Genomic DNA, 27,182 nt, shown 5'->3' on the forward strand with positions numbered 1-27,182 from the left:
TCTTCCGAGTGCTATACGTGTTCTATGAAAAAATATGATGAGATTTTGTTTTGCCTGAGACCAAAAGCTCCTGCAACCGTCAACGGACGGGTTCTCCTCACTGTCGAAATTTCTCCACGTCGTCATCCCACTGCAAAATGCTGTCAGCACTAATCTCACAATGTTTACGTTCTTCAACCGGGTCGTCTCCTTGGCTTTTGAAAAATGGATCGTCGATCCAAGGATGATTCTGGAGTTGACGGATAAATTCAATGTCTCCGGTACCGTCATCAAGCCAGATCCCATCATCATAGCTTCGGTGCCAATTGAACAAGCGAGATGTTGCAGCTCCCGACTGTTCGTCAGCAGCTTGTTGCTCGGCGTAAGGGAGGCTTGATTGTCAGCGCATAGACAAGGGATTGTTTTTAAGTTAATCAACCTCACACTTACTAATTAGAATATTCTACAGAGCAAGGAGGATCTATCCTCTGGACGTTAAATTGACGAACTTGATGCTGCTTGGTCGCTGAGACCCTTTCACCGGAATCCAGTATCCAGTATTGTATGTGTTGAAGATGTGCACGAACTTCAAGACTGAGATTTTCAACGGGCGTTGTACCGAACGGAGGTGCCGGTGACCATGGCACTGATGTATCTTGGCGGCAATAGTATGAAGTCTGAAATTCATTCACTCTAGAGACAACAGCCTTCTCCGGGCTAGCTAAGCTATACGCTATCTGGAGAAAGGACTGCGTAGTCGCTGTCCAGAAGGCCACAACAAGACATATAGGAGGTAGATTGTTAAGAGAAAAATTCAAGAACGAAGTTACCTGGTCGTTGCGTATAATAGCGGCCCAGAAAGGGGCCAGATATGGCTTTTTATATGCAACTGCTTTGAGAAGTTGCTGCTTGTCAATCCCGTCCGAAGTCGAAAGGGCTTTCCTTATGCCCAAAGAAGCTGCTCCAATAAGATTACACGGAACGGACGGATCAAAAAAGGCACTACAGGCCAACGAATCTAATGCATCTTGTGTAGAGCTCAGAAACATGCATTTGTCAATCGATTTGAAAAGCTCGAGAGAACTCGTAATTCTCTGTCTCGGTGGAGGAATATTGGGTGTAGTTGATATTGTGGTAGGAGGAGCAAACTTAGGCGCGGGTGCATTCCGTGATGTCAAAAATAAAACCGAGATAAGCCCAATAAGTAACTCTCCTTCTAGGCCTTCCGATATGCAGAATTCCAGTAGAATGTCGAAGGCCAGGGAGGAATTCGGTGTGACTGGAACCAAGTTATCTCTTATAGTAATTAGCAGACGAGAACAATCTTCACTCATTTGATAGATATACCGGTCTTTTATAGTGCCCCTGCTCGTCAACATCCATGGAGAATAGAAATCCGCTTTCCGTTTTCTTGCTAGTGCGACCCAGCAGCTTTGCGTAACGATATCCCAGAAAGCGTCTTTAATCTGCATATTATTTTCGTGTAGCAGCTGGCTTTTCCAACCTGCCTGTTGAAATATTTCTACCCAGCGGCAAGAAACGATGTATGACCAAGCTAGAACAACATTTGTGAAATATCCAGAGCGGAAATTCTTGGTGCTAGGGGGCAAAGCAGCCTGTATCTGTGTCTCAGTTTTTAGCTGGTAGGCGGCAGGTGCTGGAGAACCAAGACATTGCATATAATCAATCATTTTGTGCGGGTGGTCGCAGTTCGGGTCATGTGTTGTTCTTATCTGCATAGAATATTTCAGAATAAGGAAATACCCCGATTTCCCTGTGATGTTGGCGCCTTCTGGTGGAAACTGAAAAAAAGGAGGGACTTTCTTGAGGTTTAAGAAAGCATTTAGGTAGAAAGTGCTGGAGTTTTCAAGGTTTGTCAAAGACGCACGCCTCCAGTCATCAAACTTTGACTGGTAGCAGTAATCAAACTGCGCAGTTGATGGGCAGATCCCATCACCAGGGGACCAAGTTACAGTGATGTCGCTCTCGGTCTCGTCACTAGAGACAGAAGGGTATGTATATGCAGCGGTCATTTGATTATCTTCAATAAGGGGTTGAGGAAGGCTTGGGTGTCCGCCGCCCATAACGAATGCGCAAACCACCTGTTTGGTATAAAATAGAGGTGCGTGGCTTTGATAACCAATTAAGCTACCTAGTAAATAGCGGATGTTGTTGGCAGGGTGGTCATATAGAACGCAGGCGGTGAAAAGTACTAACTACTACGTAGTGTGATTGGTTAATGGAGATTGCTTGTGGTAGTGCAGGCTTATAAAGCCAAATTTCGTGCAACTTTTCATCCAATGGCCTGCTGGCCCAATGGTAAGGCGTCTGACTACGGATCAGAAGATTGCAGGTTCGAATCCTGCGTAGGTCAAATTTTTTGCTTGCCTTGCAGACAATCTTACGCCAAATTTTTGTAAGTTATTTATTTTCTCTGCCACTTTTCCTTTCTTTTCCTTTTCCTGAGATACATCTTAAAACGTTAGGTCGTTATAATTGGGCCAAGATCTGCCATGAGACGTAGTCGCGGTATTTGCACAAAATATATATTCACATTGCCTGATTATTCCGTAGCCACGGAAATACAGAAAATCATATTAACCAGACAGATCAAGAACGACTCTTCCTTGCAAAGTGCCCTGCTCCATTTCCTTGAAAACCCCAGTCAAGGCGTCCATCTTCTCCGTCCGGAAATGCGCCTTGATGATGCCACGGGCAGCAAACTCCAGTGTCTCAATGGCTTCGCGGCGGTTGCCGACCGCCGACCCGGTGATGGTGTAGTGCTTGCCGATCATGGCAGCGGGGAAGGCGCTGGCGATGGGCTTGGGGTCGTTCTCAGGGATGCCCACGCACACGAGGGTGCCGTTGAAGCGCAGGAACTGGAGAGCCTGGGCGTAAGCGGCGTTGGAAGCAGTGCACACGATGGCGGCATGCACGCCCAGTCCGTCGGCCAGCGACTTGACGTGGGAGGAGATGGCCTCGCCGTTGTCATCCATGGGGAACTTGGTGATGTCGACGAAGTGCTCGGCGCCCGACGCCTTGACGAGCTCCGCCTTGCTGCCGTGGTCGACTCCGATCACCCGCAGTCCCATGCCCTTACTCGCCAGCTGCACGGCGATGTGGCCCAGGCCGCCGCCGGCGCCCGCAATGGCGACCCACTGGCCGGGGCGCGCGTTGCTGCGCTTCAGCGCCGCGTAGACGGTGACGCCTGCGCAGAGCATAGGTGCGGCCTCATCGGACGCTAGCCCGTCCGGGATCGGCGTCACGTAGTTGGCCGGTCCCAGGGCGTATTGTTGGAATGTGCCGGGGGCATAGTACCCGGAGACTTTCTGGGCGAAGCAGAGCCCGTCGGAGCCGGCCTGGCAGGGTTCTAGAGATGGTGAGTATTATGAGATTGTTGAGACCAGGCGAGTTTGTGGACGTACGGCAGTTTCCGCAGGCGCTGGCAACCCACTTGATGCCAACTCTGTCGCCGATCTTCAGACCAGAAGTCTCGGCACCGGGGCCGAACTTCACCACCTTTCCGACACCCTCGTGGCCGCCGACCTGGCCAGGCTGGGTGGGATAGGGGAGCATTTTCCACTGAACATGATGTTAATAATGGGGCTTGGGTGTGGATGGATGGGAGCACCAACGTTGTTGGCCATGATACCATAGTCCGAGTGGCACACACCAGAATGGGTCCTAGAGGTTGTCAGTGCCACTCAAAGCCAGGATGCTTCGATGTGAAGCGTCACGGTGCATGTTCATACAGATTGATCAGCACCTCGCCCGGACCAGGCTCAGGAACGTCGATCTCAACGACCTTCGTAGACACAGTGCCAGGGTTGTCATAGACGACAGCCTTTTGCTTCTGGGGAATCTCAGGGGTAGCCATATTGAAGAATGGGGCCGTATATCCGAGCCTGCGGTAAAGTGGTGCGTTGTAGAGTAGGAGGAAGAGCGGAGGAGAGTAGAGGGGGAGAATTGGGAGATCCCCTTCATAGCGGATTCTGGTCCGCAGCCCCTCTTTTTAACTCCAGATGGTCGTCGTGACATATAATGCCAAGCGATACACTGTGAGGTGGAAAGCCCATTGGTACACCAACCAGGGGTTTACCTAGGTAGAAAGGCAGACGAAAGTGGAGATGCTGGCTCCCCGCCGCGGGGAAGACCATATTGACGACGAGAAGCTGCCTGGATCCTGGGTTTCATATAACAGCCACAAAAGTAGCCATCAGACATGCCCAATCAATGGAGATGCCGATAGGGATATGAGGGGTAGAGGAGGGAGGCAGCCTCGGTTGACTGGAAGATCATCACGATCATAACGGCCCCGCCGAGTTATGTTGAGCATAACGCATGAGGCAGGTTGGTGCACGACGATCCGCCGATCTGGCGGGGAGAAGGAAGAGAAGAGTATGGAAGATGAGGAAGAGGATCTGGCAGAGGGTATATATAGTTATGAGATCACAAGGTACTCACTCAGTCGCTCCTGTGAAGAGGATTTCCTCAACGACGATGGTGATGCGGTGGTGATGATCTCTCCCCGCTCGGCCTGAATTCCCCCGATAAGATGGATCCCTCCAGGTAGTCTTTTGCGACAGCATATTTTTCTCCCTGTCCATCTCCTGTAAGTCAACTCCATCAATCGCATTCCTCTCGCCAAAATGCCCATCCCAATTGTAGACTCTCACATCCATCTCTTCCCCGCATCCCACCTCCCGACGTTGGCCTGGCATGGACCCGACAACCCCCTCGCATCGCAACACTCCGTCGATCAATACCGTCTTGCGACCGCATCCACATCTACCTCGCCCGACGCCTCGGAATCGACCTATCTCCGGGGCTTCGTTTTCCTCGAGACTGACCGCATCTCTTCCGTGGAGGAGTCCGGAAAAGGCTGGTCACATACCTTGGATGAAGTCTCCTTTCTGACGCGGGTGATCACGGGCGAACCCGTCGCGGGGGAGGGACACCATGCCGACGACCGTCATCTTTGTCTTGGGATTGTTCCATGGGCCCCCGTGCCCGGCGGACCCGCCGCACTGGAGAAGTACATGGCGCTGGTGAAAGAGCGAACGAGATCGGATGATATTTGGCGGAGGGTCCGCGGGGTGCGGTACTTAGTGCAGGATAAACCCGCAGGGGTCATGACGCAGCCAGATTTTATCGATGGGCTGGTGTGGTTGGGAAGGAAGAAGTTGGCCTTCGACCTTGGGGTTGATGCCCGGCAGGGTGGTCTAGGCCAACTGCGTGAGGCGGTCGAGATGATGCGGCGGGTTTATGATGAGGAAAAATCCAGTCTCATTATGGTTATCAGTAGGTTTTGCATTTGCATTCCTGGTTTCTGGCATCGGACGGTTGACTGACGAGTCCCTAGATCATCTCTGTAAACCCAACCTGCGTCTTCCCTCGTCGGGCCCCGAGCCCGTCACGAGCCACCCGGACTTCCTCGAGTGGAAGTCGCTGGTCACTGCCATGGCGCAGTACCCTACGACGTATATGAAGCTGTCCGGGGGGTTCTCCGAGCTCCCGCCCCTGCCATCGACGCCAGAACCAGACCTTCCCTCCCTCGTTGAGACACTCGCCCCTTGGACCGACGTGGTGTTTGACGCTTTCGGGCCCGAGCGAGTCATGTTTGGGTCGGACTGGCCTGTGTGTAATATCGGAGGTGGGGGGAACGCGGCCTCATGGCGGCGTTGGAAGAGCATAGTGGAAGGTCTTCTTGAGCGACGCGGCCTTACCGGAAGCCAGAAGGCGGGTGTATGGGGACAGGTCGCTGTCAACGCGTATGGTGTTAATATTTGAAAGTCTACAGAAAGCTATATACAGATATCCATCAAAAATGCAATACAGACCCCGTCATAAAGCAGTCATCACTGGAGATTCACAAACAGGCCACCATCAACCAGAAGCTGCGCACCCGTCTGGACATTTATTAGTCACTTCAAACTCACTCGCATATGCAAGAGCCGGGTATCAGACTTACCACGTATCCACTGAGCTCCTCGCACGCCAAAAACACCGCCGGACCAGCCAAATCCGGCGGCTGGCCCAGCCGTCCCAGGGGAATCCGCCCCTCCATGTACTCCCTCTTGACCGGGTCGCTCATGTCCGCGTCGTTCAGCTGCGTCCGGATCGTCCCCGGCAGGAGTGCGTTGCATCGGATCCCGTACTTCCCCAGAGCCACTGCGGTGGACTGCATCAGGCTGAGCACGCCAGCCTTGGTGGGCGTGTAGTGTGTCTGCTGTCCTCCACCGACGAGAGCCGAGATGGAGCTGATTCCAATAATCGATCCTCCGGGGGGAGACTGTGCCAGCGCCATTTGGCGGCCCGCCGCTTGAGTCGCCCAAAAGGCACCCGACAGATTAGTCGAAACCGTCTGGCCGAGGAGCGGAGGGTCAACCCTATCAAGACGAGCATTAGAACAAGCATTGCCCAGTCTGATGCAGGGACGGTTGGTCTTACTCTAGGAATTCCTCGAATCGACAGACGCCCGCGTTACTGACAAACACGTCCAGCCGTCCAAAGGCCGCGACAGTCTTTGCAACAAAGTCCCGTCCCGTCTCGGGGAGGGTCACGTCGCCCGCGACGGTGATGAACCGCTTCTCTTCCCCGATGATTTGGGCAACTTCTTTCTGCATCGCCTCGAGGAGTGGCTCCTCCTTGGCGCCGCCCAGGTGGTTGATGGCGACTTTGGCACCATGACGGAGATATTCGAGGGCGATGGCCTGCGAGAGTCAGAGTGCTTGTTTCGTTCATGCGTTGGGGAGCTAGGATTTACCTTTCCGATGCCAGTCAGACCACCGGTGATGGCGGCAACCTTGCCGACGAGTAGCTGGGGAAGAGGCATTGAGGATGATACAACCACGGAGGAGACTGATCTGGACGGAGAAATAGGACGTAAATCTGCAGGAGTGTCTTCTTCCGGCGGGCTTAAAGAGGGAATGTTTTTCACCCCCGCCGTGGGGTCGACGATAAGATAGCGCAATTGGTGGAGTTTCCCCTCGGGCCTCTCGTGCTATTGATACCCCGACCGGCCGTGTCTCCGTCACTCGCCGAGACTATGCCGTTACTCATTTCTCCGGTGAGACTGATGCGGATTTCATGTGGCTATTCTGTCTTATTGTGGGGTATCTTATTCGTGTATGCCGTATGGGGGACGCAGTATGCGGTAGGAAAGCCAGACAGACATTTATCTTGAAATTCTATCATTTATTCCAATAAAAAAAAATCGTATAATATGTACATGCGCAACACAATTTCATCAGCCATGAAAGAAAACATCATACGAGACAAGGCGCACATCTCTACTGGGCATTCTGCTCCTTGTCTACCGGAGGGGCCAGGCTCTTCTGAGGAGCCGGGTTGAGAATGGACGACGCGGGGATCAGGGGAGCATTGGGGTTGAGCTCCAGACCGAAGCCGGGCTTGTCCAAGATCGAGACGTCGAGGTATCCCTTAGTGGGGATGGGCTCGTTCACAAAGAGGTTGCCAAACACGGGCTCCACGGATCTTCCATCGGCGGAGTTGGCGAGGTACTCCTGGAAAGGAGTGTTGGGCTGCGAGACCACAAAGTGGTACGAGTAAGGGCCGGACGCATGAGGGACCACAGGGACATCGTAGGCGGCCGCCATGGCGGAGACCTTGAGCAGTTCGGTCAGACCACCAAGCCACATCACATCGGGCTGGATGATGTCGAGGTTGCGGCCTTCGATGAGCTTTCGGAAGCCGTAGCGCGAGAACTCGTGTTCACCCGTGGTGAACTTCACGGTGGGGTGGGCCTTCTTGAGGAGGGCGTGGCCGTCGAAGTCATCGGGGCTGAGACACTCCTCCCACCAGTCGATGTCAATTCCTTCCTGCTCGCAGCGCTTGACCAGCTGGATCGTGTACGACACGTTCAAGGACATGTAGCAGTCCACCCGTAGGGGAAAGTTGGGACCGACGCTCTCCCGCTGCTTCTTGAGGTAAGCGACATTCTTGAGCAGACCCTCGGTACCCTCGTCGGGGCCATGAGGCAGAGCCACCTTGGCTCCGACGAAGCCCATGGCCTTAGCGGCGGCTGGCTGAGGGCCAGTGCAGTAGAAGTCCAGTCGCGACCGGGTGGCGCCGCCGATGAGCTTGTAGACGGGCTCATTACGGATCTTGCCGACGAGATCCCACAGGGCCAGGTCAATGACGGAGATCACGGCCACTGGGAGACCCTTTCTGCCGTAGAACATGGAAGCGCGGTACATCTTCTCAAAGAGGTCGTTGACATCGCGGGGGTCTGCGAGCGGGGAGGGGTGTCAGTGAGGACAATTCTCGTGGCTCGTCTACTTGGATCTGTAAGGGTAGAAGTGCCATACCTGCGCCGGTCAAGAAGCGCTGGAAGTGCTGGTGCACCAGCCAGCAAGCGGGGGGACCACCGAAACCGGTAGCAAATCCCTTGGTACCGTCGGTGGCTTCAATTTCAACACAGAAAGAGCCCAAGACGTTGATACCCCAGGAAGTACGTGAACCCCGGTATTGCGCCCATTTTGTCATGGGTGTGGAAATATCGCTGTCGATGAGCCAGTGACCTCCTTTCACCTGTGTGTGTATGCTTAGTAGGAGCCTACCAGAGGGGTTGATGATCGAATTCTCTGGACTTACATTGTGGTAGTCACCACCAGATCCAACACCGTCGATGATGAAAGAGCGCACCTCCTTGATGCGGGGAAAGGCAGCGGGAGAAGCCATGGCGACGATGAGTGCTGTAAAGACGACGGTAGACTGAAGCGAAGAAGACGAAGGAGGAGAGGAGGATTGGAGTGATTTTCACAAGATCAATGGCGGGGGAATCAAGAATATTTGAACGACCCTCGGGTGCGATTCCGCCTCGGGGCAATACTCCCCCGAGCTCCATCGCGATGGGGGAATTTCGCCGCTGTGGAGGTTCCAATCAGGCTGGGGGGCCGAGGTCTCCTGAATATCGCTCTCTTCAGCCTGAAGTCATGACTGATCAACTAGTCTAGTTACTCTGTAGATATGGAGGTTGCAGGCGAGCGTCAGACTCTCGCTAGGAGGGATAAATACCCCTGTAGACACAGATGAAGACCTCCGCAGGGCAGGGATGATTTGTGGAGAAGGCGGTTTGGGGGTTTGCGGGGATATGGCCTGAGGCACCACCCCGCCCGGACTTTCATTTTCTTCCTTTTCCCCAGATGAATCAATCGTCCTCGTCCTCTTTCCCCCTCTCATCGTCATCGCTTCTCCTCCTCCACACCCCTCGGGCTTCTCCGAGTCCAAGATCCGAGTTTCCATCGGCTTCACCATGATGATGAGGATCGTGCCGTTTTCCTGTTGACGGAGCTTGACTTTTCCCCGACCTCGCTACAGTACAATGCCGAACTCTGCTGCAGCCGTTTCTGCACAGCAGACTCCACCTCCTCCAGCACTATCATCCTTGCCGCCGCCGCCCAGGCCTCTAGGCGATCAGGATAGAGATAACAGCGCGGATGAATCTTGGTCAGCGGCTGATAGCGATAATGATCGCGTCACCCAAAACGGCTCCCGTGCGCTGAAGCGCAAACGTCCCCTCACCGTATCGTACGTATCACCTCGTACTTTCCTTCGCCATCCTCCCTCGTCTATCCACCCGACCACAAGCTGACCAACCAAGGTGCGAGCTTTGTAAACAGAGGAAAGTAAAATGTGGTAAGTGCCCTCGGCTCATTATAATGGCTTGGATCGACGTCCATCTGACGCGACTAGATCGTGCGCAACCCAGTTGTGGCTGGTGCTCGCGCAATGGCCAGCAATGTGAATACAAGGAACGAAAGAAGCCTGGTCTCCGTGCAGGCTACGGCAAGGAATTGGAGCAACGCCTTGGTATGCTCCTTTTTCACCTTCCTCCAAGCTAGGCATCATCACTCATGAGCCATTCAGATCGTCTAGAGGAGATCATCCAGACACAGGCGCGCCTTATCGAGTCTCATATCCTGCAAAATCCGCCGCGACTGCATCCCGAGGTTTCCCATCCGGGCCCCTTTTCATATAGCTCTCCGTCAGAGCCCTCCGCCGCTCATGGTCCGAGTCCTCACAACGCGTTCTACTTCCAGGAACCCTCCTCGGTGCCAGTCCCTCGTCAATCAGATGCCTCGATCACTAGTCCCTCCGATATTTCCTCCAAAAACCCAATGAATAATCAGATCCAGGCTGCAATGCACCCGACTCCTCTGTCCCACGCATCAGCTCCCGTTCCGCAGAATGACTATACCGGAAATGAATCTTCCCTGAAAGTACCGGTAAATCTGTTCTCAAACCAAGAGCAGTCCTTTTCAGACCCAGAGCTTGATCTGCCCCCATATGATCTGTTGTACGCTCTAGTCGACCTGTACTTCGAACACATCAACTCTTGGTGCCCAATTCTACATCGTCGTACCACGCTGGACACTTTCTTCGGGCCGTCTCCGCTCGAAGAAGCTGATCGGATGGTTCTGTACGCTATTGTTGCAACCACACTGCGATTCTCTAATGACAATCGACTCAATGAGCAAAGCCGCAAGCGCTATCACGATTCCTCAAAACAGAAAGTCCTTTTATATGGCTTGGAGAACTCAAGCGTCAAGGCGCTCCAGGCCTTGGTGATCCTGGCTTTGGACCTTGTGGGTTCGTCAAATGGTCCTCCAGGATGGAAGTTACTCGCCTTGATCACCAGATCGGTCGTTCAGTTGGGCCTAGCTGTCGAGTCCAAATCATCCCTCATCACCCCCGTTTACCCATCAATCTACACCCTGAGAGCCGTTACACTTTCCGAACCAGAGTCCTGGGTGGAAGAAGAAGGCAGACGTCGCTTATTCTGGATGGTATATCTATTGGACCGGTATTCCACAATTGCAACCGCCTTTGACTTCACATTGGACGACAAAGATATCGACCGCAGGCTTCCATGTAAAGACGAGTTTTTCACCAAGAACCAGCCAGTTGAGACAAGGTGGTTCCATCACTCCAGTGATCGGGCTGATTACCTTAACCATGCCGAGAACGTTGGGTCATTCGGCCTCTATGTGGAAATCCTCGGAATTTTATCTCGTATCCACCAGTTCTTGAAACGACCCGTCGACATTGGCGTCCTATCGGATGTTGAAGAGTGGCAGGCAACATATCGCAAGTTGGATAGTGAGTTGGCGTCCTGGGAATTCGGCTTACCGACTGAGTATGCCTACGAGAACTCTTCCCGTTTATTCAACGGCTCCAAGCATAGCAAGAACCTTCATTGTGATTGGGTTATGCTCCATACTACATATCAGACGTCAGTCTATTCCATGTACGGTTGTTTCTCAGACAGTTTCTGACGTGTTTTAGTGCGGTCATACGACTCCATTCCTCAGCTGCTTATCCGACCACCCGATCTCCCATCTTTACCCCGTCATACAGTGCGAGCCAGCGTTGTTTGGTTGCAGTTGATAACATCCTGTCAATCACCCGCTTCGTTGTGGACAACCATATGCTGGACAAACTCGGCCCCCCATTCGCATTTACTCTCTGGGTTTCGGCTCGTTTACTACTCGTCCATGGCTCTACTATTGCCCACACCGTGAGTCCTGATATAGTATTCTTTGTCGACACCCTCGAGAAAATGGGAAAGCACTGGAAGGTGGCGGAGCGCTATAGCACGATCCTGCAACGCGTTCTCGACGAGTATGGTGAATATCAGCAAGCGGGGGCCGATGATGCCGAAAGAACCACGCCATCCACGGTGAAAATCCTGGCTGACATGCGTCGTTGCGCTTTTGATTTGGACTTTCTGATCTCACGACAACCTCGTTCTTCTCCCGCGGGTAGTCAACCCGCCATCCCGGCATCGGGTATGCCGCCACGGAACCTGGCCCCGAACGAATTGGAGTACCTCGATGTTTTCGGGTTCTTCAATGTCCCCCGCGTTCCGGCCGCGAGAGCTCCTGATCTTGCAACCTTGGACATGAATGAAGCTGTGAACAACCCAATGTCGATCCACGGTTTGACTGAGGGCGGAGCCGCCAACGCCGTCGTTGAGGGAACTCCCGCCAACACGAACGAGTTCAATATCACAAACTACTTGATCCCGACGCCAGAGACCGATTGGCTTTTCCGTGGAGGATAGTATGGCTGTCGCTGCTAGACTTCACTGTTAACTAGAAAGAATGCCGGCGACGATGTCTTAAAGGTCGTCCTGAACTAGCATGGCTAGGGATGTGAAATACCATGCTTGCTATATACGTCTGCGTGGAGGACTGAGGTATATAAGCTTCTATAGGTCTCAGGGAGTAAGACCTGCTTTGAGTCCACTATTGTTTCTCAGCGGGTTGTTTCGCCGGGCCCCCCTACAAGAAAGTCCAGGGAAGGTCAGATCCCCACCAAAGATGCCTGGAAGACGCGAAGGATCTGTCGAGAAACTGAACGCCCTGGGTCCCCGGCTACTCTGGCGCTCTTTCCTGCGAGAGGGAATGCGGAAGGAAATTTGGGTGCAGTGTTTCCGCCATGGCTCACCATTTTGCTGGTCTACGCCATGTACAATACCGTATCCTCCAACGCTGTTGACAGACCGATGCATCCACCTTTGATCGTAACGCACTACTAGGTAGCCATAAAATGACAGCCTACGTTGCGAAACGTTTGACATATGAACACTAGGCCCGTAGGTGCTCGAAATATCAAATTCTAAACTAGCTCCATGTACAATGACGGCGATTCGCCTCATTCAAACGGTAGACTCGAAAACCCAGCAAATCGCAACTCCGCAACGAAAGGAAAGAACAAACACGCCCAGCACCAGTACCCATTGAAGGCATCGCAGTCGCCATGCCCCATATCGAAGCGGGAGCAGACAAACGCCTACGCCCTAGCCGAAGCAGGTTCCTCATCAGCAGGCTCGATCCGAACAAGCACCTCTTCCAAAAAGCCCTCGAGGAACGAGGTGACGTCCGCCCCCATCCCGACGGGGGCCTCGTTGTCCCAGCGCTCGATGCGCGAAAACATCCCGCTCACGTCGCTGACCAGCGACTCCATCATGCGCTGCACATAGTCGCGCCGAGACTGCTCCTCCATGGCTTCCATTCGTCCTGCGCCGGCTTCTGCGGCGGTGTTGCGCGATAGCAGATCCAGCCGACGCGCACGACGGCGGATTGCCGCCTTGAGTGCCGGCAGGATCACACTGTTCAGCGCGGACACTTCGTTGGCTTGCGGGATTGTGCTCGGGGTCTGCAGGCTGGCGTCTATCCTTCTGTGGAGATCGCTGAAGCTGGTCCGGTTGCTGGGCGCAGGCGCATTGCGTGGCTGGGAAGGTGCCTGCAGCGGCGGCTGGGACGATGCGTAGGAGGGTTTCGGAGGGGGTGGGCGGACGTGTGCGGTGGTGTATGGGGGACGGGAGTCGGTGATGGGTCTGGGAACTTGGTTTCCGGGGTTTTTGGATGAAGGTATCGAGGTCTGTGTAGGATTGGAAGACGCCTCTACTGGCCTCCTGGGAATGGTATCAGTGGGTTGTGGCTTGGATGGGGTGGTGTCTGGCGAGTGATCGAGTTGGAGGAAGGATAGGTCTTGAGCCAAGGCTTGCTGGAGAGCCTTGTCATATTGGCTACCCGGGCTCTCTTTCAGTTGTGGGGGTGCCGGTTTCTGAAGGTGGGAGGAGGGGGTTTGGGGCCTGTTGTCTCTAGCGGTCTGTTTGATAGGAGACGGTGGCAGTGGGACTTTGGAAGGGGAGGGCGGCTTTGGTGCGGCCGGAGGGATGTTTTTTATTTGAGTCGGCCCGGCAGGAGGTGGCGGATGGTGACTGTTGATGCTGTTGCTCGGTTCGGGGGCTTTCTTCTGCGAGCCATCGCTGAGATCCCAATCCGTTGCGTCAGTGCCTCGCGTGTTCACATCTGTCTCCTTCATAGGCCTTAGACCAGGTGCACGGCGTGCAGGGCGGACCGTGCCGAAATCCCAGAGATCGTCATCATCTTCGTCAGTCTTTGTTGGAGCCTGAGGGGGCTCTGGAGTCATTTCTTCCTCCTCGGCACCCTTGTTGCCGTGATAGGCACTCCAGCGTTCATAGCGTTCGATCAACTCGGTGAGGTATGTTGTTTTCTTTGCTCTTTTGATGAACGGATGCTCTAACAGTTCCCTCGCTGATGGTCGCTCTCGGGGATCGCGGCGCAAACAAAGCTCAACGAAATTCTTGAACGCCTTGCTATAGTCGCCTTGCAAGGTAGGCGGGGGGTTCTTCGGAATCAAAAACAACACCTTCATCGGGTGGATATCAGAGTAGGGCGGTTCGCCATTGGCCAACTCGATGGCGGTAATACCAAGGGACCAGATGTCAGCCTTGTAGTCGTAACCGGATTGTTTGATCACTTCTGGAGCCATCCAAAACGGTGTACCGACGAAGGTATTCTTCTTGGTCATGGTGGCGGATAATTGGCTCGAGACGCCGAAATCCGCCAGCTTGACTTGACCATTTGAGGTCAAGAGGATGTTCGCGGCTGTTATTGCATTAGCGCGGTTGAACTGCATTCGAGAGGTGGTAGCGTACCTTTAACGTCACGATGCAGTTTCTTGTCACTGTGTAGGTAGTCTAACCCTTTGAGAAGTTCCCGGAGGATGATCATGATATATTCCTCTGGGATAATACCCGGGCGCATCAGATCAGAGCAACTGCCCCCAGAGCAGTATTCCATAATGATCCATAGACTCGAACCTTTCAGGAACGAGCCGTGGTACCTCGTGACGTGCGGGGAGTTGAGTTCCGAAAGGATGGCTATTTCCTGGATAATATCGTCGACCTCATCCTCGGCATTTTCCACATCGATGATCTTGATAGCGACGGAAGCACCGGTGCGCTTATCGACACTGCAGGGTCCGAGTAATGCGGTTAGGTGTGAAGCCGGGATACGGTGGGGGAAGTGGATAAATACCCTTTGTAAACACGCCCGAAGCTTCCACCGCCTAAGGAAATTGTTAGTCGGTTCCCAGATCGTATTCTGGTTTTGATCCGGTACAGCATACCGATGCAGTTTTGCTTCATGTAAAGCGTTTCTGGATCCACAAGGCCCTCCATCGTGGATTTCAGTGCACAGTAATCTTCAGATGCTTCTGCAATAGTCCCCTGCATTTATTAGTTTCGAGAACATAACGGTGCAGGGAGCCAGAGGTGAGAGGAAGAGACAGGAGGGTGATAGAGACACAGCCATGGTTGAGACCGAAGGGTAAGTATGGGGAATCAATCACGATGGTTGATCAGCGGAGATAAACAACCTACCGAACCGCCCGCGAGAAGAAGACGATGGGATCCTAAATCGAGCGCAATTGGTGACGAGACATGAGAGGGAGGAAAAATCTTGCAAGGGAGGACGGAAGGGGAGAATCCAAGGACTGACTACCCCACCAGGCGGATTGTTTTGGCCCTTGCATGGAAGAATCGAAGAAGATGTACGTACACTCAGCTCAGCTTCAGGTCAGGAACCGCCGGCGGTGATTGGGGCCTGCGGGGTTCATTCTGCCGGTCGGTCTGATAGGCGGTGAGAATTATTTAGTTGAACTACGCGGCCTACGTACTGCGTATTCGACAATTCCATTCCCTTCATGTTTCTCCGTTGGCATCATCTATAAATAGCATCGCGTGGGAGAAGGCTCGCAAACCTCTCCCGATGTAAAGGCACAATGGAAAGCCTCATATTCTCTCGAATATGGGCGATGTTGCTGTGGTTCACTTGCATCTTGCTGATGCAGCTCCGAGGAGTCCGCACATGTGTCTAGGAGACCAGTGGACGATGGTGAATGTAACTGAACGACCTCTCCCCATTGGACCGGCTTTGACGCATGATCAGAAAGGGTAGAATCGGAAGGGGGATGACAAGCGGCACTGATAGCGGCACTGCAATGCGCAGCAAGCGGCATAGGGGACTGGAGACGACGCAACCCGAGAAGAACCGCTCCTAGAACCAACAAGCTACCCAGTATCATCGCTAGAATAATTGCGGTGGGTGAGAACCCGCATGTCACATACTGAACACGTGTTGGGGACCCGTGGATACCTAGTGGAACGATTTCGACGTAGAAAAAGCTTTGGGACACTAGCCAGTGAAGGAGGGCTGATGCAGCCAGCAAAGGCATCCCATACCGGTATGGGATAGTGAGGTAGTATGTTGAGCGCTGGACCCCAGAGGGCCAGGATACACGAAGCGGCTTCTTTCTTGTCGCGTACCTGTTATACTCGGAGGCTATAAGCATGGACGTAAGCAGCGCGTTGTACAGGAAATATGCAGCAGAGACAACAACTTGTGGTGTGTTAGCTAGAAGAATCATGCTGAACACGTTTCCTGCATCGTTCGCGTCTCCAGTACCGCCTAGGACGGTTGCCGAGCTTGGTTCTCCGAATCCCGATTCCCAAATGCTGCCAGCACCATAATTCTCAGTATAAGCAACAATGGCAAAGTAGAGGGCAACCCCAGCTGAGGCGAGAATAAAGACGCATCTGTCAGCTGTTAGCTTTATATAGAACACAATGAAAGATGGGTGGTATCTTACAGGCATAGAGTGCTGATGCAACGCCTGTAGCTTACGGCGTGGAACAACCTTTTTCGGCGAGGCAGAAATTGGCAAGCCTCCTCCTGATTGACTGGTATGGCCTTTCGCTGTTTGCTATTCTCTTTAGCCCACCCCTGTAGTCCATTTTCCACCAGATCCCATGAGAGGAGACCGACGCCATCTGTAGCTGGATCCGGGCGTGTAAGGAAAGAGGCTATCGCGTCCCCCACGGTCAGCAATAATTCATCCCTGCTATCCCGAGCAGTCAGAATTATACAGAGGAGCTTGATTGCGTTGCAGCAGATTACGACCAGGCTGAATATGGGACTGAATATAACCTGGCATCTTTCTCTCGCTGGTAGAGCTAGACAATGGTCAATGGGGTATTTGGTATTGGAAAATTGCATATCGCTGTTGCCCCATTGGTTTGAATATTTGTCTTCTGCGCAGGTGCTATCAATCGCATGCACCCTGACATTTTGTGCCCAGGTGCTGTTGAGCCATAGAGATGCGTCATTGAGCTCTCGCTGTAGTTCCTGAGCGGATGGATTTTGTTCTAGCAATCCATAGAGTTTGCCAGAGTCTTCTGTACTCGGAGCCCACCAAATATTTTCAAACCCATGTGCAGTTGGCACTGATACGTTAAGCTCCGGCAAGGCCCATCTGGAACCTGATAACATCCAGTTCGCCATATATTTTTGCTGCACCTCCTTCCTAGAACATACAAAAGAGGGACACATCCAGGGAAAGTTAGTTTTGTCGGTAGAGGCAAAGTCAATCATATTGCCCTGTCCCACAAATATCAGTGGGGTTTCATGTGCGGATAATGTAGCATTCGTCACCAAGACGACTGCTTGTTGTCCGAAAACAAAGTCTTGGGCGAAAGTATCCACACATTCCTGTTTTGAAAGAATCTGATACCGCTTCTCCATCATCGCTGAGTGAAACTCGGGCAAGCTCATATTTATATTCGGTTTGAAACATTTTTCAAAGTCATCCTCATGATGCGATGGGTACAACTGATCCAGCGGGGTGTTACCCGATGCCATCACTACAGGATATTCGTTAGGCCGCATGGAGTAGTAGACGGTTGAATTATAACTAGGTAGTGTTAGTTGGAGTGCGTTCATTTCAAGTAAGAAAGATTTGCGTAAACAAACATCAAATGGATGGGGAGCGAAGTAATCAGCAAGAGACATCCTAAGAATCTCCTCCGCCCACGAACAGAGAAGATCAAGGTAGGAACATCTGGAGTGCCTATTTTGAGCCACTTGTGGTTTTTATGCGCTTCATCAACTTCAAGTCGTGATGGTGCGACCAGACATTGCATAGCGTAGTTGCTTGCACCGAGCATGATGGTGCTAAGGATATTGATCAGAAGATGGATGCCGGTCGCAGTATTCTTTGCAACTGAACAGCTCCCTTGGTAGATAGGCACTTTGGCAAAACTTCTCGTATTATACTTTGTGGTGGCCAGAATAGCCGAAACAATAGAGAGGATAATGTTCACGGCAAGCACAGCAGAGACAAACCATGCACAGATGAGAACTCCCTTGGTCCACCGACGGTTTATAGTTGCGGGTTGCGATATCTCTCCATTGAGCTCAATCACTGAGCGTTTATCTGTTTTCCATGTTAAAACCACGGTGTACTCGTTGGGTTGCTAATCCTGTTCGAACCTAAGGAAGTGGAGGACCCAAGCTGGCCATATCTGAAGGACCGAAGTTGCCTGGCAGCTGCCAGGAAGTGCGTTTTGCTCCTCATATCGTATAAGGACAGCTAAAAATCATTTTTTCTCCCAATTGATTAGCTTTAAGAAGCACACTAGCCTTTACCTTTATCTTCGGGAGGCAACCGTGAGGCTGGACGAATGTATGTGGATTGCAGCAGGAAGAGGCTAAGTCATCGTAATGACACTACTAACTAGTTAGTGGAATTCCTTCCGATAACCAATGACAAAAATGCCGCAGTCATTGGTTAGAGAAGGATGATCGTACTACTTACTAAAATAGCTCTAATGCAAATCCTCATCCAACTCATAGCTACAGAGTACAGTAGAAAGGGCGCTAAAGCCAGCCTTACTCCCGTCCGAGGGTTCACTCAATACATTATTTACTCAGGCCTCAAGGTATCATGGCTGCAATGGCTAGGTCTAATCCCGCTCTAGTAACATAAAATTTCCTCAGTAGAGCCTCATTATTCGTGTGGCTACGCTGGTCTTCCAGACATCCACTAATCTTCCAAATATCCAATCATCACCGTTCCGTTCTTCAAGCCCGCTTCCTCCACGCTGATATCAAGCGAGTCGATCAGGTTGCGACCCATCGCGTTGAGCTCAAACTCCACTCCGGCTTTGTCCGCCAGCGGTGGATCGGCCTTGAGCCACTCGTAGATGCGTTGCACAGGATCGCTGAGAGCGAACCGACGAATTACTCGACCGGACGGGTGTCGGAACTGGATGCGGGTGGTCGTAGCTGGATCGGGAGGGGGCTCGGTGTGGGGTTGGTCGGCCGGAATTGACTGGAATACAGACGCCTGAGGATCGGCATGCGCTTCGCCCATACTGACATCTCCAGTGTCGGCAGCCTTGCCCTTGCCCTTGACATCTTCGGTGCTTCGGGTCAGGTCGTCGGGGTCTTCCATCTTCTGGGCCTGTCCCGCTCCATCACCCAGGCTGTTCCTCATTGCCATCTCCATCATCTCTTCTTCCGTCATGGCATCGATGCTCTTCTCCTTCTTCTCGGGTTTCCGCTTCGCGACGGGGTTCCGCACGTTATGCTTCAGGCTGTATCGGTCGAGGAATTCGTGCAGCTGCATCAGGAAGTCGGCAGCCTTGATAACCGGGGGCCCGGACCACACCTTCATCTGCTCTCCCGTCCGGGGATCGACGATGGCGATGTGAGGGTAGTTGTCGGAGACGTCGCTCGCCTGGAAGTAATACTGCAGATAAGGCGCAGCCCGGGGGTCATCCTTGCCGAACTGTAGGAAGATGAAATGCTCCTTGACAGTGTCCTTCACCCCGGGATCTTTCCACAAGTCTCTGTTCAGCACCTGACAGTCGAAGATGGAGGGGTCCTGAATGTTGACCAGAAGCCACCTCTCATTGTCACGGCCTTCCTGCCTCGCCGTGTCCCACGGAAGCTTGCTCATGATATCGAACGGGGGCCGATACATCTCGGCAAGCATGTTTGATTTACTCGACACCTCCGAAGCTCCCCCAGTGGCTGCTGCGAGCCGTTCCCGATGGGAGGCATCGTCATCTCCCGTCCATATCGAGGCGGAGTCTCGCTGGTTGAATATCCCGGGTCGATCTGAAGAGAAACAAAAGAATTAGCCGAGTAGGACCGTAGATAGTTAGAAGAGACAAACTCACTGGCGCCTCTTTGACGAGCCCGTAATTGACCCAGGATACTGGCATGCATATCGTCATCGAAATCGGGTTCCGGTCCCACCAGAGTTTCTGTTGTACGGGCCATCGGCGCACGCACATCGTCGTCCCCGCTGCCGCCGGCACCCCCACCACCACCACCTCCTCCTCCTCCATACATCTCTTCTTGAAGACGACGAGCCATCGCGGCGTCATCTTCGTATGTCGATCCCTGGACAGGTTGGTTTCGAGGTGTAGATCTGGATTCGTCGACAGCAAGCTCGTCGTCGGAGTCAACGTTGATAGCGCCGGGGTGGTCCTGTAACCCAGTGGAGGCGGGACGCGGTTGTGCAGCTTCATGGGTAAGAGGGGCACCGTCATTCTCGAAATAAAGCTGCATGGCCTGCTCGATGTTGAAATCCGCCAGCTGCAGATACTGGGTGGCTAGCTCCGGACTGGAGCCGGTGATCTCAGTGAACTGAGCCACCACGTCGTTATCCATGGTGGGTGGAATCTGCGTGGAAGGATTCTGTCGGGTAGGGTTAAGACTGTGCGTGAGGGGTTGAAAGGTGACTTTGTTGTGATAGAGGATGGAGAGTGTCTGTGGTCGGAGGAATTAACGCATTGACAGAAAGCTGGCTGATGCAAACAGCTGCAAACTGCAGGGCGAGCTGAGAGATGCCGTTCTGGTCAGAGAAACGGCAACAAGCTGTAGATGCGAAGGAGGGTCCGCGTAGATCACGCAGGTCGAGAGGATTAGGGAAGAGAAGAATGAAGTCAGTCAGTTCGCCGCAGTCGCTGGAACGACCTGAGGCGGGCATTCGCAGTGACGCATTTGTCTCGGGGAGAATCTGATTCTCCGCGATTCAGGCAGCTGACTAAGTCTTATGCGCATAAAGGATGACCGGTCAGGTGACTCGGCGGATTTGTCACCCTCCAACGCGACGCGTGACGCCCTCACGCGTCGGCGCGCGAGACGCCATGTTACCCGGTTAGGAAAAGGCACATACTCGCCAGTCTCCGAACGTCAATCATCTCAGCTTCATTGAGAGGAACCTGAGTACCTACCTGACTTTCTGTACATACGCCTCATTTACACCTTCCTCATCCTTTCTCTCTCGCCTATCCCCTCATCATGGCAGCTTCGGTCCTCGGCAAGCGCCAACGGGGCCCGATTGACACAGAAGGTACATGACCCCCTCTGGCCTCCCATCTGCACCAGGGTTTCTAACAAGTCTGTCCAGCCCCGTCGTTGCCATTGCGGAGTGCAAGCAAGCGCTGCACACGACCTCCCCGGATCCTGCAAGAGCTCTCGGAGCCGGTAGCGTCCTCCACCCGTCAACTGCGATCCAAGGCAAGCCGGACAAGGAGTGGGAGTGCTCTTCACGAAGAAAACGAGAACGATGTCGATACGCATAAGTCGCCATCCAATGGAGCCAGTCGTCCCAAGAATACCGCGCAAGATGACAAGGCCCCGTCCCCTGTTAAGATCAATACCCATATCCGTGCCTCCAAGGCAAAACTTTCCAAGGACGAGCAGCAGGAAGACTACGCCGATGAGAACTCCAAGCCCGTTGAGGTCCGGACGCCGTCGAAGTCTCGGTACCGCGACGCGATTGACTCGACCCCGGTCACGCCCAAGCACCGCGTCCAGGTCGGCGGAAAGTCGTTAACGCCTCGCACTCCCCGGCAAACATCGACGCCGACGGCGGCCACGACCACGACCACGACCACGCAAACGGTCTACACCAATGCGCGGCAGCTGTTTGCACGCGGCGCAAACTCGGGTCGCATCGTCGGCCGCGACGCCGAGCGCGAAAAGCTTCTATCCTTCTTGGAGGAGGGCGTGGAGTCGCGCAAGGGAGGGTGTCTGTATGTGAGCGGTCCTCCGGGGACTGGCAAGAGTGCAATGGTCCAGGAGGTGTGCGCGGAGATGGACCTGGGCTCGGTGAAAGTCGCTCATGTCAACTGTGCGAGCATGCGACTTGCCAGGGACGTGTACAGCAAACTCGTGGAAGAGCTCTGCGATGACAGCCAGGTCTTCAAGAAGAGCGAGGCGGAGCGACTGAGAGCGCTCTTCGTCCCGAAGGAAAAGCGGGACGATATGTACCTGGTGACGCTGGATGAGATTGACCATCTGCTCACCGCGGACGCCGAAGTTCTCCAATCTCTGTTCGAATGGTCGTTGCAGGCCCAGTCAAAGCTCCTGCTCATCGGCATCGCCAATGCCCTCGACCTGACCGATCGTTCGCTCCCACAGCTGAAGGCCAAGAACCTCAAGCCCCGCCTGCTTCCTTTCTTGCCGTACAACGCCAGCCAGATCGCCGGGGTCATCACCAGCCGTCTTCGCTCGCTCATCCCCGCGGGTCAAGGCGACGACCCGAACTTCATCCCGTTCGTCCAGCCGGCCGCCATCCAGCTGTGCTCGAAGAAAGTCGCCGCGCAAACGGGCGACCTCCGGAAGGCGTTCGAGCTCGTCAAGAGCGCAATCGACGTGGTGGAACAGGAGACTCTGCAGAAACTCGAAAAGCAGAACGCCGAGCAGGACAGTCCTTCCAAGACGATCCTGATCGAAAACAATAACCTCTCGTCTCCTCCGTCGCGCTCCAAGCAGACCCTTACCTCCGCGTACACCGTCCTCACCGCACCGCGCGCCAGTATCGCTCACATTGCACGCATCACCTCCGCGGCGTTCGGCCAGGGCACGGTCCAGCGGCTCCAGGGCCTTAATCTCCAGCAGAAGGCCGCAATCTGCGCCTTGATCGCCCTGGATCGTAAGCGACGCGATGGCGAGTTCCCCGCCACTCCCTCCAAGACCAAACACATGCCGCCCACCGTCAAGCAGATCTTCGACACATACTGCGCCCTCTGTCGCAAAGACAACATCCTTCACCCTCTCACTGCCACCGAGTTCAAGGACGTCCTGAGCAACCTGGAGACGCTTGGTCTGGTCGGCGAATACCAGGGCCGCGGCCGCGGAGGCACGCTCGCCGGCGGGTCTAACTTGGGACGAAGCCCTTCAAAGTCGGCTATTGGCGCCTTGACACCCAGCCGGGCTATGGATGAACAGGGTCTTGTGTGTTTCGTCTCCCAGCGGGAGATCGAGGGCCAGATTGCGGGCCCCGGGGAAGGCATTCTCCGAAGACTACTTCAGGGTCAGGGCCTGTGATTCACTTCAGAACCGACTCGCATTTTATCCCATTGGATGGCGTTCTCATTTTCATTTTCTTGGGTTTACAAGCTGCATTCTTTATCTCCGGGCGTTGGTATACAGCGAAGCATTTTGGCCAGCGTCGCCCCTCACAGCATTTGACATCGGCGCTGCATGTTTAGACATGATTATAATGACATAGGTAGTGTTTGATAGTGTGAATAAGACGAGTGCATTCTACATCTTCAAGGATTCAACCTCTGCTATACAATCAATTCCATGACCGCTCTGGGAGAAACAAAAATACAAGACAAACCACGAAGAAAAAAGACTATGCATACAAAACCAGAACAGGACGAAAAAACACATAGATGAAACAGGGGAAAGATGCGTCGAAATCGCAGGTGGGTATGCGTATAGGTGCGGAGTACTTTGTACGGGGGATACAAAAGAAACATACAAAAAGAAACAAGATGCCAGCGCCCTCTCAACTTACGAGTCCTGCTGAAAGTATGAGAACGGTTGCCGGATCGCACGCAACTCTTTTTTCGAGTAAGCAGGGACATGCTCGTCTTTATCTCGTATGGATGCGTTGTCGCGTATCGTCTGGGCTTGGGACTCGTTTAATCGTCCATCGGCTTGTCTTCTAACGTCACGCCCTTGTGCTCGGTATCAACAACACTGCTCCGCTTGCTGTCTGATCCGGTTTCGCCGATGGCGGCTGTGGGGAAGCTCGACCGGCTACCAAGGCCAGGCTTGCGGGTAACCGCGCCAGACCGGGGAACGGACGCACGCTTCTCGACGGTATCAAGGGCAGGCGTGGGGGTTGGAGTGGGAGAATCCTCCGACCCGGGAGCCGGCGGAGGAGTAGCAGCTCCCCCCGAGACGGGGCTCTCGCTGGTATCAGCGGACGCAGGCGAGTCGTTCGAAGCACCGTTGGCGACAGGTTCGGTGGCGTTGATGTTGACCGTTGTCATCTCGTCAGCCGCGGTCGGGGAGGTGTTGGTGCTGGGAACGTCCAGGCTGTTTCTAGTGGTGGTGCGTCTCTCGGTTGGGCTGACGTTGATGGGGAACCGGCCGACCTCGGACGCACCACTGGAGCGGTCACGTCGGTGCTTCCGAGGGGGTGCTGGGCTATGGCCTCTGCTTCGATCGACAATCGCACGGTTCCGGGCTTCCATGGCCGCGCGGCGGTTGCTCTCATCAGTGCTGATAGCGCGGGGACGGCTGATAGACCCGCTGACTCCCAGGCCGCTCGATTGGCGCTTCAGCTCGCCAAAGATCGAATCTTTGTGGGCGAACAAGTCACGGATCAGACGATAGCTGTGGCGCTCGTTCATTGTCAGACTGCTCTCGGTACGAGGGCGGAGGATACAAGGCGACAGTGCCTGGGCTAGACCAGCAATGTACGGCTCATCGGCGGACGTAAGGTCAATCAAGCGCGTGAAATGAGTCATAAGGGCGTCAAGAGTGGCAATGTTGTTGAGACGGAGCTGACCAAGTGTGCTCTGCAGGACCTTGATGCGCCCTTCTTCTGTCGTCTCGTGGGCTGTCGTGGAGTAGATGGTTTTTACGATCTCATAAACCTGGGACGACACCAGGGAGTCGGGTAGCTCCAGAAGATACAGCTTAAGCACGCTGGCGACAACCGGGACCTCGTATCGCTCAAGGACCTCTTGGTAGTCAACCTTGCTGTTGTTCAGTTCGTTGCGGAGTTTGTGCGTAGCTGCCAAGGGAACGTCGTAGAGCCAAATGGCACGTCGAGCTTCGTCACCTTCAAGTTCGGGGTAACCTGTGAACGACCATTAATATCAACTGCGCACCAAGATCCTTCGAGGGGTCTTACGGTTGTCAAGGTAGGTGAGAATGGTCGTCACAATGATGGGAACTCGCTTCCGATCAGCCCTTGCTCTAGCCTCCAGGTCGACACCGAAGTTTTGGTCTGTGGACGTTAGATACTGCAATTGGACGTCATTAGCGATGCGGGATGACATACCTTCCACAGAGCCGTAGTAGTTTTCGTAAGCTTGGACGCGGGGCACGAAACCACCAGTCCTGTAGTTTTCGAGGAGATATCTCAGGTCACCAAGAGGCTGAATGGTCTCTTGGTAAAGCATCATATGATCGACAGTGCTCTGCAGGTTCGGAATCACATTGCTGATGGCTCCAGAGAAATCCAAGACAACAGCCTTAATGGCCTTCAGACGGTCCAGCTCGCACTGCTCCATGAAGCGAAGGTTCTCGACGATCTCTTCCTCAAGCCGGCATCGAATCTGATCAAGCTTCCGCACAGCGGCCTTGTACCTCTCGTCGGCCTCCCGGGCTTCGCGCCGCAGCTTTTCGGCTGGCGTTTCGTTCGGATGCGGGTTGTTGAGCGGGTTCCAGCCGGCAATCATTTCTGAAACGGAAGTAATGGGCGATTCACTGCCATCCTCGCTGCTGGCGACGGAAGTCACACGCATCAACGGCTTCTTTCTCTCCGGGATTCCAGTAACCTGGAACACCTTCGGGCGCCACTGGTAGTGCATCTTGGAGCTATTGGCAAACGTGCTACCCATGTTGCCCACAAGGCGAAGGAAGCCATTGTCAACAAGGTCTTGCCCGACGGTCTCGGAATAGCTGATGCTGCTGGCACCCATGTGCTTCTGGGTGTATTCGACAATGTCGGCGCCGGTCGAGGTGTTCTGGTAGGTTCCGATAATAGGGACCTTCACCTCGCCAATCCGGATGGTCTCCAACATGTGTACCAGCAGCTTTTTGAGATCCTCGGGCGCGTAGACCCGCTCCCCAATCTCCACCGGCTCCTCCTCCTCTACCGGTTCATCGGGCAGGACGATCTTCGGCGTCGGCTTGGTCTTGGGGCTGGTCTCAGGGGCCTGGAAAGCGAGCTTGTTCTCTTCCTCGAGATCTTCGACAACGCGACATTTGTTGAAGTATTGGCTGCGCAGCTTTTTGACGAGTTCGACCTGCTTGGTGTGTTCCTTGATGCGAGCCTGCAGGTCATCGTGCGAGTGCTCGATGCGGAGTTCGTGCTGATTGCACCAGCGTCGGAACGGCGACACGACTAGTTCGCGAATGTTCGCCGCGATCTTCTGGTGGTTCTTGGACGCTTCGACCATTTCGGTCCGGACCCCTTCATACGCCTATCCAGGGAAAAATTCGTCAGTATGAGAACCGGGATCTTCCCCTCGAAATAAGGTAGCAAGAACAAGACACATACCTTCCTCACACTGGCCCCGTCGTCCTTTGCGAAACCCGTTGTTATGCGGTCCACGGTCGGCGCAATATCCCCCAGTCGGAGCCCATATACCTCCTCGGCCTCCGCACGCATGGCGGCGATTGTGAGGATCTGCTTGTTCTCGGCCACTCCCTGCTGGAGCTTCCCATACAGCACGCCCAGACCCGTGGCATAGTCGGGGGTCCAGAAGGAGTCCGAAAAGCCAGGCATTGTCGCAGTTGGAGATTGTCGGATGTCGCGAGATTATATACTGGCGAAGGCGAGTCACGCGGGTCCCCTTAGCTTGGTATGGATGATCGTGTTCTGTTGTGCTAGCCCACCACACAAACGGGCCTGTTTGATACCCAGGAAAGAGGAAAAAAGATCACGCCGCGTCAGCCAGCAATCGTAAAGAGTGACCAGCCTCTTCTCTCTGATGCCGGGGCTGAACCAAGCTTTTCGCGAACCTACGGCACAGATCGGCCAAAGCCAAACATAGACCGGGGGGTATGGGACGGAGGGAGCGGGGGGCACGAAGGTGTCCGGGGCAGGATAACCCAGGGCAGGGCGAAAGGAAGAAGAGAGGGAGGGTGCGAAGAACGGAACGAGAGAAGGCAGCGAAGGAGGGTTGGAGTTAAGGGGGAGGAAGTTGAAGAAGGACGACAACAGCGAGAGCCCAAGGTTGGGGGAGTTTTGGTGGTCGAGATCCGACCTTCTCTTGGGAGTTGTAATTTACCGTCAGGAAACAGCGCCGTTGCCGCCTCAGCCTCACGTGTTTCCGCGGGATGGCTATTTTTGGTTACACCGGTGAAATATTACCGCCCCCCGGCGGGCGCTTAGGGCCAAGTGGAGGTTCCGGTGACACGCAAACTGCCCGTGAGAAAGGCGCGGCAAGGTGCCTCCCCCCCAATAATGAGGCTGAGCTGGCGCTGATCGGCTCTGCGTATCATTTACCAAAATTACCGATTGTCTCAGCAGTC

At 54.0% G+C, this 27,182-nt stretch overlaps 11 protein-coding genes and 1 non-coding gene across 12 annotated transcripts; 4 read left to right on the plus strand and 8 right to left on the minus strand.

The window, feature by feature from the left end:
- Positions 1-97: 97 nt before the first annotated feature.
- BDV59DRAFT_207821 (uncharacterized protein) lies at positions 98-2,063 on the minus strand (the record flags this gene model as incomplete). The annotated part of the gene is made up of 3 exons (XM_073695076.1): positions 98-371; positions 430-1,275; positions 1,327-2,063. The coding sequence occupies 3 exons, from the start codon at positions 2,061-2,063 to the stop codon at positions 98-100; spliced, it is 1,857 nt and encodes a 618-aa protein (XP_073548094.1).
- Positions 2,064-2,281: 218 nt separating this feature from the next.
- On the plus strand, positions 2,282-2,353 carry BDV59DRAFT_t89. Its single transcript has one exon. It is a non-coding gene; the product is annotated as a tRNA-Arg (tRNA).
- A 185-nt stretch (positions 2,354-2,538) lies between these two features.
- Positions 2,539-4,101, minus strand: BDV59DRAFT_29793 (zinc-dependent alcohol dehydrogenase). Its single transcript, XM_073696142.1, has 4 exons — positions 3,732-4,101; positions 3,615-3,663; positions 3,405-3,561; positions 2,539-3,349 (listed from the first exon to the last, which is right to left on the minus strand). The coding sequence occupies exons 1-4, from the start codon at positions 3,854-3,856 to the stop codon at positions 2,577-2,579; spliced, it is 1,104 nt and encodes a 367-aa protein (XP_073548095.1). The 5' UTR covers positions 3,857-4,101; the 3' UTR covers positions 2,539-2,576.
- A 527-nt stretch (positions 4,102-4,628) lies between these two features.
- BDV59DRAFT_201915 (uncharacterized protein) lies at positions 4,629-5,769 on the plus strand (the record flags this gene model as incomplete). Its single annotated transcript, XM_073693919.1, has 2 exons — positions 4,629-5,280; positions 5,342-5,769. The coding sequence occupies 2 exons, from the start codon at positions 4,629-4,631 to the stop codon at positions 5,767-5,769; spliced, it is 1,080 nt and encodes a 359-aa protein (XP_073548096.1).
- Positions 5,770-5,837: 68 nt separating this feature from the next.
- On the minus strand, positions 5,838-6,814 carry BDV59DRAFT_193179 (SDR family NAD(P)-dependent oxidoreductase; the record flags this gene model as incomplete). Its single annotated transcript, XM_073692178.1, has 4 exons — positions 5,838-5,888; positions 5,951-6,368; positions 6,430-6,692; positions 6,746-6,814. 4 exons carry the CDS (start codon positions 6,812-6,814, stop codon positions 5,838-5,840), a joined length of 801 nt encoding a protein of 266 aa, XP_073548097.1.
- A 457-nt stretch (positions 6,815-7,271) lies between these two features.
- On the minus strand, positions 7,272-8,682 carry BDV59DRAFT_207822 (L-rhamnonate dehydratase; the record flags this gene model as incomplete). Its single annotated transcript, XM_073695077.1, has 3 exons — positions 7,272-8,230; positions 8,310-8,532; positions 8,596-8,682. 3 exons carry the CDS (start codon positions 8,680-8,682, stop codon positions 7,272-7,274), a joined length of 1,269 nt encoding a protein of 422 aa, XP_073548098.1.
- Positions 8,683-9,325: 643 nt separating this feature from the next.
- BDV59DRAFT_201918 (putative C6 transcription factor) lies at positions 9,326-12,067 on the plus strand (the record flags this gene model as incomplete). The annotated part of the gene is made up of 5 exons (XM_073693920.1): positions 9,326-9,531; positions 9,605-9,639; positions 9,697-9,813; positions 9,871-11,236; positions 11,290-12,067. 5 exons carry the CDS (start codon positions 9,326-9,328, stop codon positions 12,065-12,067), a joined length of 2,502 nt encoding a protein of 833 aa, XP_073548099.1.
- Positions 12,068-12,596: 529 nt separating this feature from the next.
- Positions 12,597-15,448, minus strand: BDV59DRAFT_178045 (putative Ste20-like serine/threonine protein kinase). The gene is made up of 5 exons (XM_073689704.1): positions 15,200-15,448; positions 14,947-15,046; positions 14,856-14,886; positions 14,474-14,790; positions 12,597-14,423 (listed from the first exon to the last, which is right to left on the minus strand). Exons 2-5 carry the CDS (start codon positions 14,996-14,998, stop codon positions 12,799-12,801), a joined length of 2,025 nt encoding a protein of 674 aa, XP_073548100.1. The 5' UTR covers positions 14,999-15,046; positions 15,200-15,448; the 3' UTR covers positions 12,597-12,798.
- Positions 15,449-15,501: 53 nt separating this feature from the next.
- On the minus strand, positions 15,502-18,340 carry BDV59DRAFT_178049 (uncharacterized protein). Its single transcript, XM_073689705.1, has 4 exons — positions 18,147-18,340; positions 17,628-18,090; positions 16,468-17,568; positions 15,502-16,414 (listed from the first exon to the last, which is right to left on the minus strand). The coding sequence occupies exons 1-4, from the start codon at positions 18,229-18,231 to the stop codon at positions 15,544-15,546; spliced, it is 2,520 nt and encodes an 839-aa protein (XP_073548101.1). The 5' UTR covers positions 18,232-18,340; the 3' UTR covers positions 15,502-15,543.
- Positions 18,341-18,577: 237 nt separating this feature from the next.
- BDV59DRAFT_178050 (DNA-protein crosslink repair co-factor UBX5) lies at positions 18,578-19,977 on the minus strand. The gene is made up of 2 exons (XM_073689706.1): positions 19,841-19,977; positions 18,578-19,778 (listed from the first exon to the last, which is right to left on the minus strand). The coding sequence occupies exons 1-2, from the start codon at positions 19,941-19,943 to the stop codon at positions 18,700-18,702; spliced, it is 1,182 nt and encodes a 393-aa protein (XP_073548102.1). The 5' UTR covers positions 19,944-19,977; the 3' UTR covers positions 18,578-18,699.
- Positions 19,978-20,859: 882 nt separating this feature from the next.
- Positions 20,860-23,184, plus strand: BDV59DRAFT_178052 (AAA family ATPase CDC6). The gene is made up of 2 exons (XM_073689707.1): positions 20,860-21,021; positions 21,079-23,184. The coding sequence occupies exons 1-2, from the start codon at positions 20,970-20,972 to the stop codon at positions 23,001-23,003; spliced, it is 1,977 nt and encodes a 658-aa protein (XP_073548103.1). The 5' UTR covers positions 20,860-20,969; the 3' UTR covers positions 23,004-23,184.
- On the minus strand, positions 23,183-26,932 carry BDV59DRAFT_29887 (GTPase-activating protein RGD2). The gene is made up of 4 exons (XM_073696144.1): positions 26,206-26,932; positions 24,982-26,128; positions 24,832-24,927; positions 23,183-24,777 (listed from the first exon to the last, which is right to left on the minus strand). Exons 1-4 carry the CDS (start codon positions 26,431-26,433, stop codon positions 23,609-23,611), a joined length of 2,640 nt encoding a protein of 879 aa, XP_073548104.1. The 5' UTR covers positions 26,434-26,932; the 3' UTR covers positions 23,183-23,608.
- Between the last annotated feature and the right edge of the window lie 250 nt (positions 26,933-27,182).

The sequence above is a fragment of the Aspergillus ambiguus genome (genome assembly GCF_047715705.1).
Source record: "Aspergillus ambiguus strain CBS 117.58 unplaced genomic scaffold BDV59scaffold_15, whole genome shotgun sequence".
NCBI classification, from domain to species: Eukaryota; Fungi; Ascomycota; class Eurotiomycetes; order Eurotiales; family Aspergillaceae; genus Aspergillus; species Aspergillus ambiguus.

Excerpts from the sequence above, each read along its gene's own strand:
- BDV59DRAFT_29793 (XM_073696142.1), bottom strand. The coding sequence starts at position 3,856 with ATGGCTACCCCTGAGATTCCCCAGAAGCAAAAGGCTGTCGTCTATGAC. Across the intron at positions 3,664-3,731 it reads GGCGAGGTGCTGATCAATCT|GACCCATTCTGGTGTGTGCC; the intron begins GTATGAACATGC and ends GACAACCTCTAG. Across the intron at positions 3,350-3,404 it reads CAGCGCCTGCGGAAACTGCC|AACCCTGCCAGGCCGGCTCC; the intron begins GTACGTCCACAA and ends CACCATCTCTAG.
- BDV59DRAFT_178045 (XM_073689704.1), bottom strand. The coding sequence starts at position 14,998 with ATGGAGGGCCTTGTGGATCCAGAAACGCTTTACATGAAGCAAAACTGC. Across the intron at positions 14,887-14,946 it reads CATGAAGCAAAACTGCATCG|GCGGTGGAAGCTTCGGGCGT; the intron begins GTATGCTGTACC and ends CAATTTCCTTAG. Across the intron at positions 14,424-14,473 it reads ACTGCATCGTGACGTTAAAG|CCGCGAACATCCTCTTGACC; the intron begins GTACGCTACCAC and ends ATGCAATAACAG.
- BDV59DRAFT_178049 (XM_073689705.1), bottom strand. The coding sequence starts at position 18,231 with ATGAGGAGCAAAACGCACTTCCTGGCAGCTGCCAGGCAACTTCGGTCC. Across the intron at positions 18,091-18,146 it reads TGGGTCCTCCACTTCCTTAG|ATAAACGCTCAGTGATTGAG; the intron begins GTTCGAACAGGA and ends CATGGAAAACAG. Across the intron at positions 17,569-17,627 it reads TCGCTCCCCATCCATTTGAT|TTATAATTCAACCGTCTACT; the intron begins GTTTGTTTACGC and ends AACACTACCTAG.
- BDV59DRAFT_178050 (XM_073689706.1), bottom strand. The coding sequence starts at position 19,943 with ATGGCCCGTACAACAGAAACTCTGGTGGGACCGGAACCCGATTTCGAT. Across the intron at positions 19,779-19,840 it reads GGCTCGTCAAAGAGGCGCCA|ATCGACCCGGGATATTCAAC; the intron begins GTGAGTTTGTCT and ends GTTTCTCTTCAG.
- BDV59DRAFT_178052 (XM_073689707.1), top strand. The coding sequence starts at position 20,970 with ATGGCAGCTTCGGTCCTCGGCAAGCGCCAACGGGGCCCGATTGACACA. Across the intron at positions 21,022-21,078 it reads GGGCCCGATTGACACAGAAG|CCCCGTCGTTGCCATTGCGG; the intron begins GTACATGACCCC and ends AAGTCTGTCCAG.
- BDV59DRAFT_29887 (XM_073696144.1), bottom strand. The coding sequence starts at position 26,433 with ATGCCTGGCTTTTCGGACTCCTTCTGGACCCCCGACTATGCCACGGGT. Across the intron at positions 24,928-24,981 it reads CTACTACGGCTCTGTGGAAG|ACCAAAACTTCGGTGTCGAC; the intron begins GTATGTCATCCC and ends TAACGTCCACAG. Across the intron at positions 24,778-24,831 it reads TCTCACCTACCTTGACAACC|GTTACCCCGAACTTGAAGGT; the intron begins GTAAGACCCCTC and ends GGTCGTTCACAG.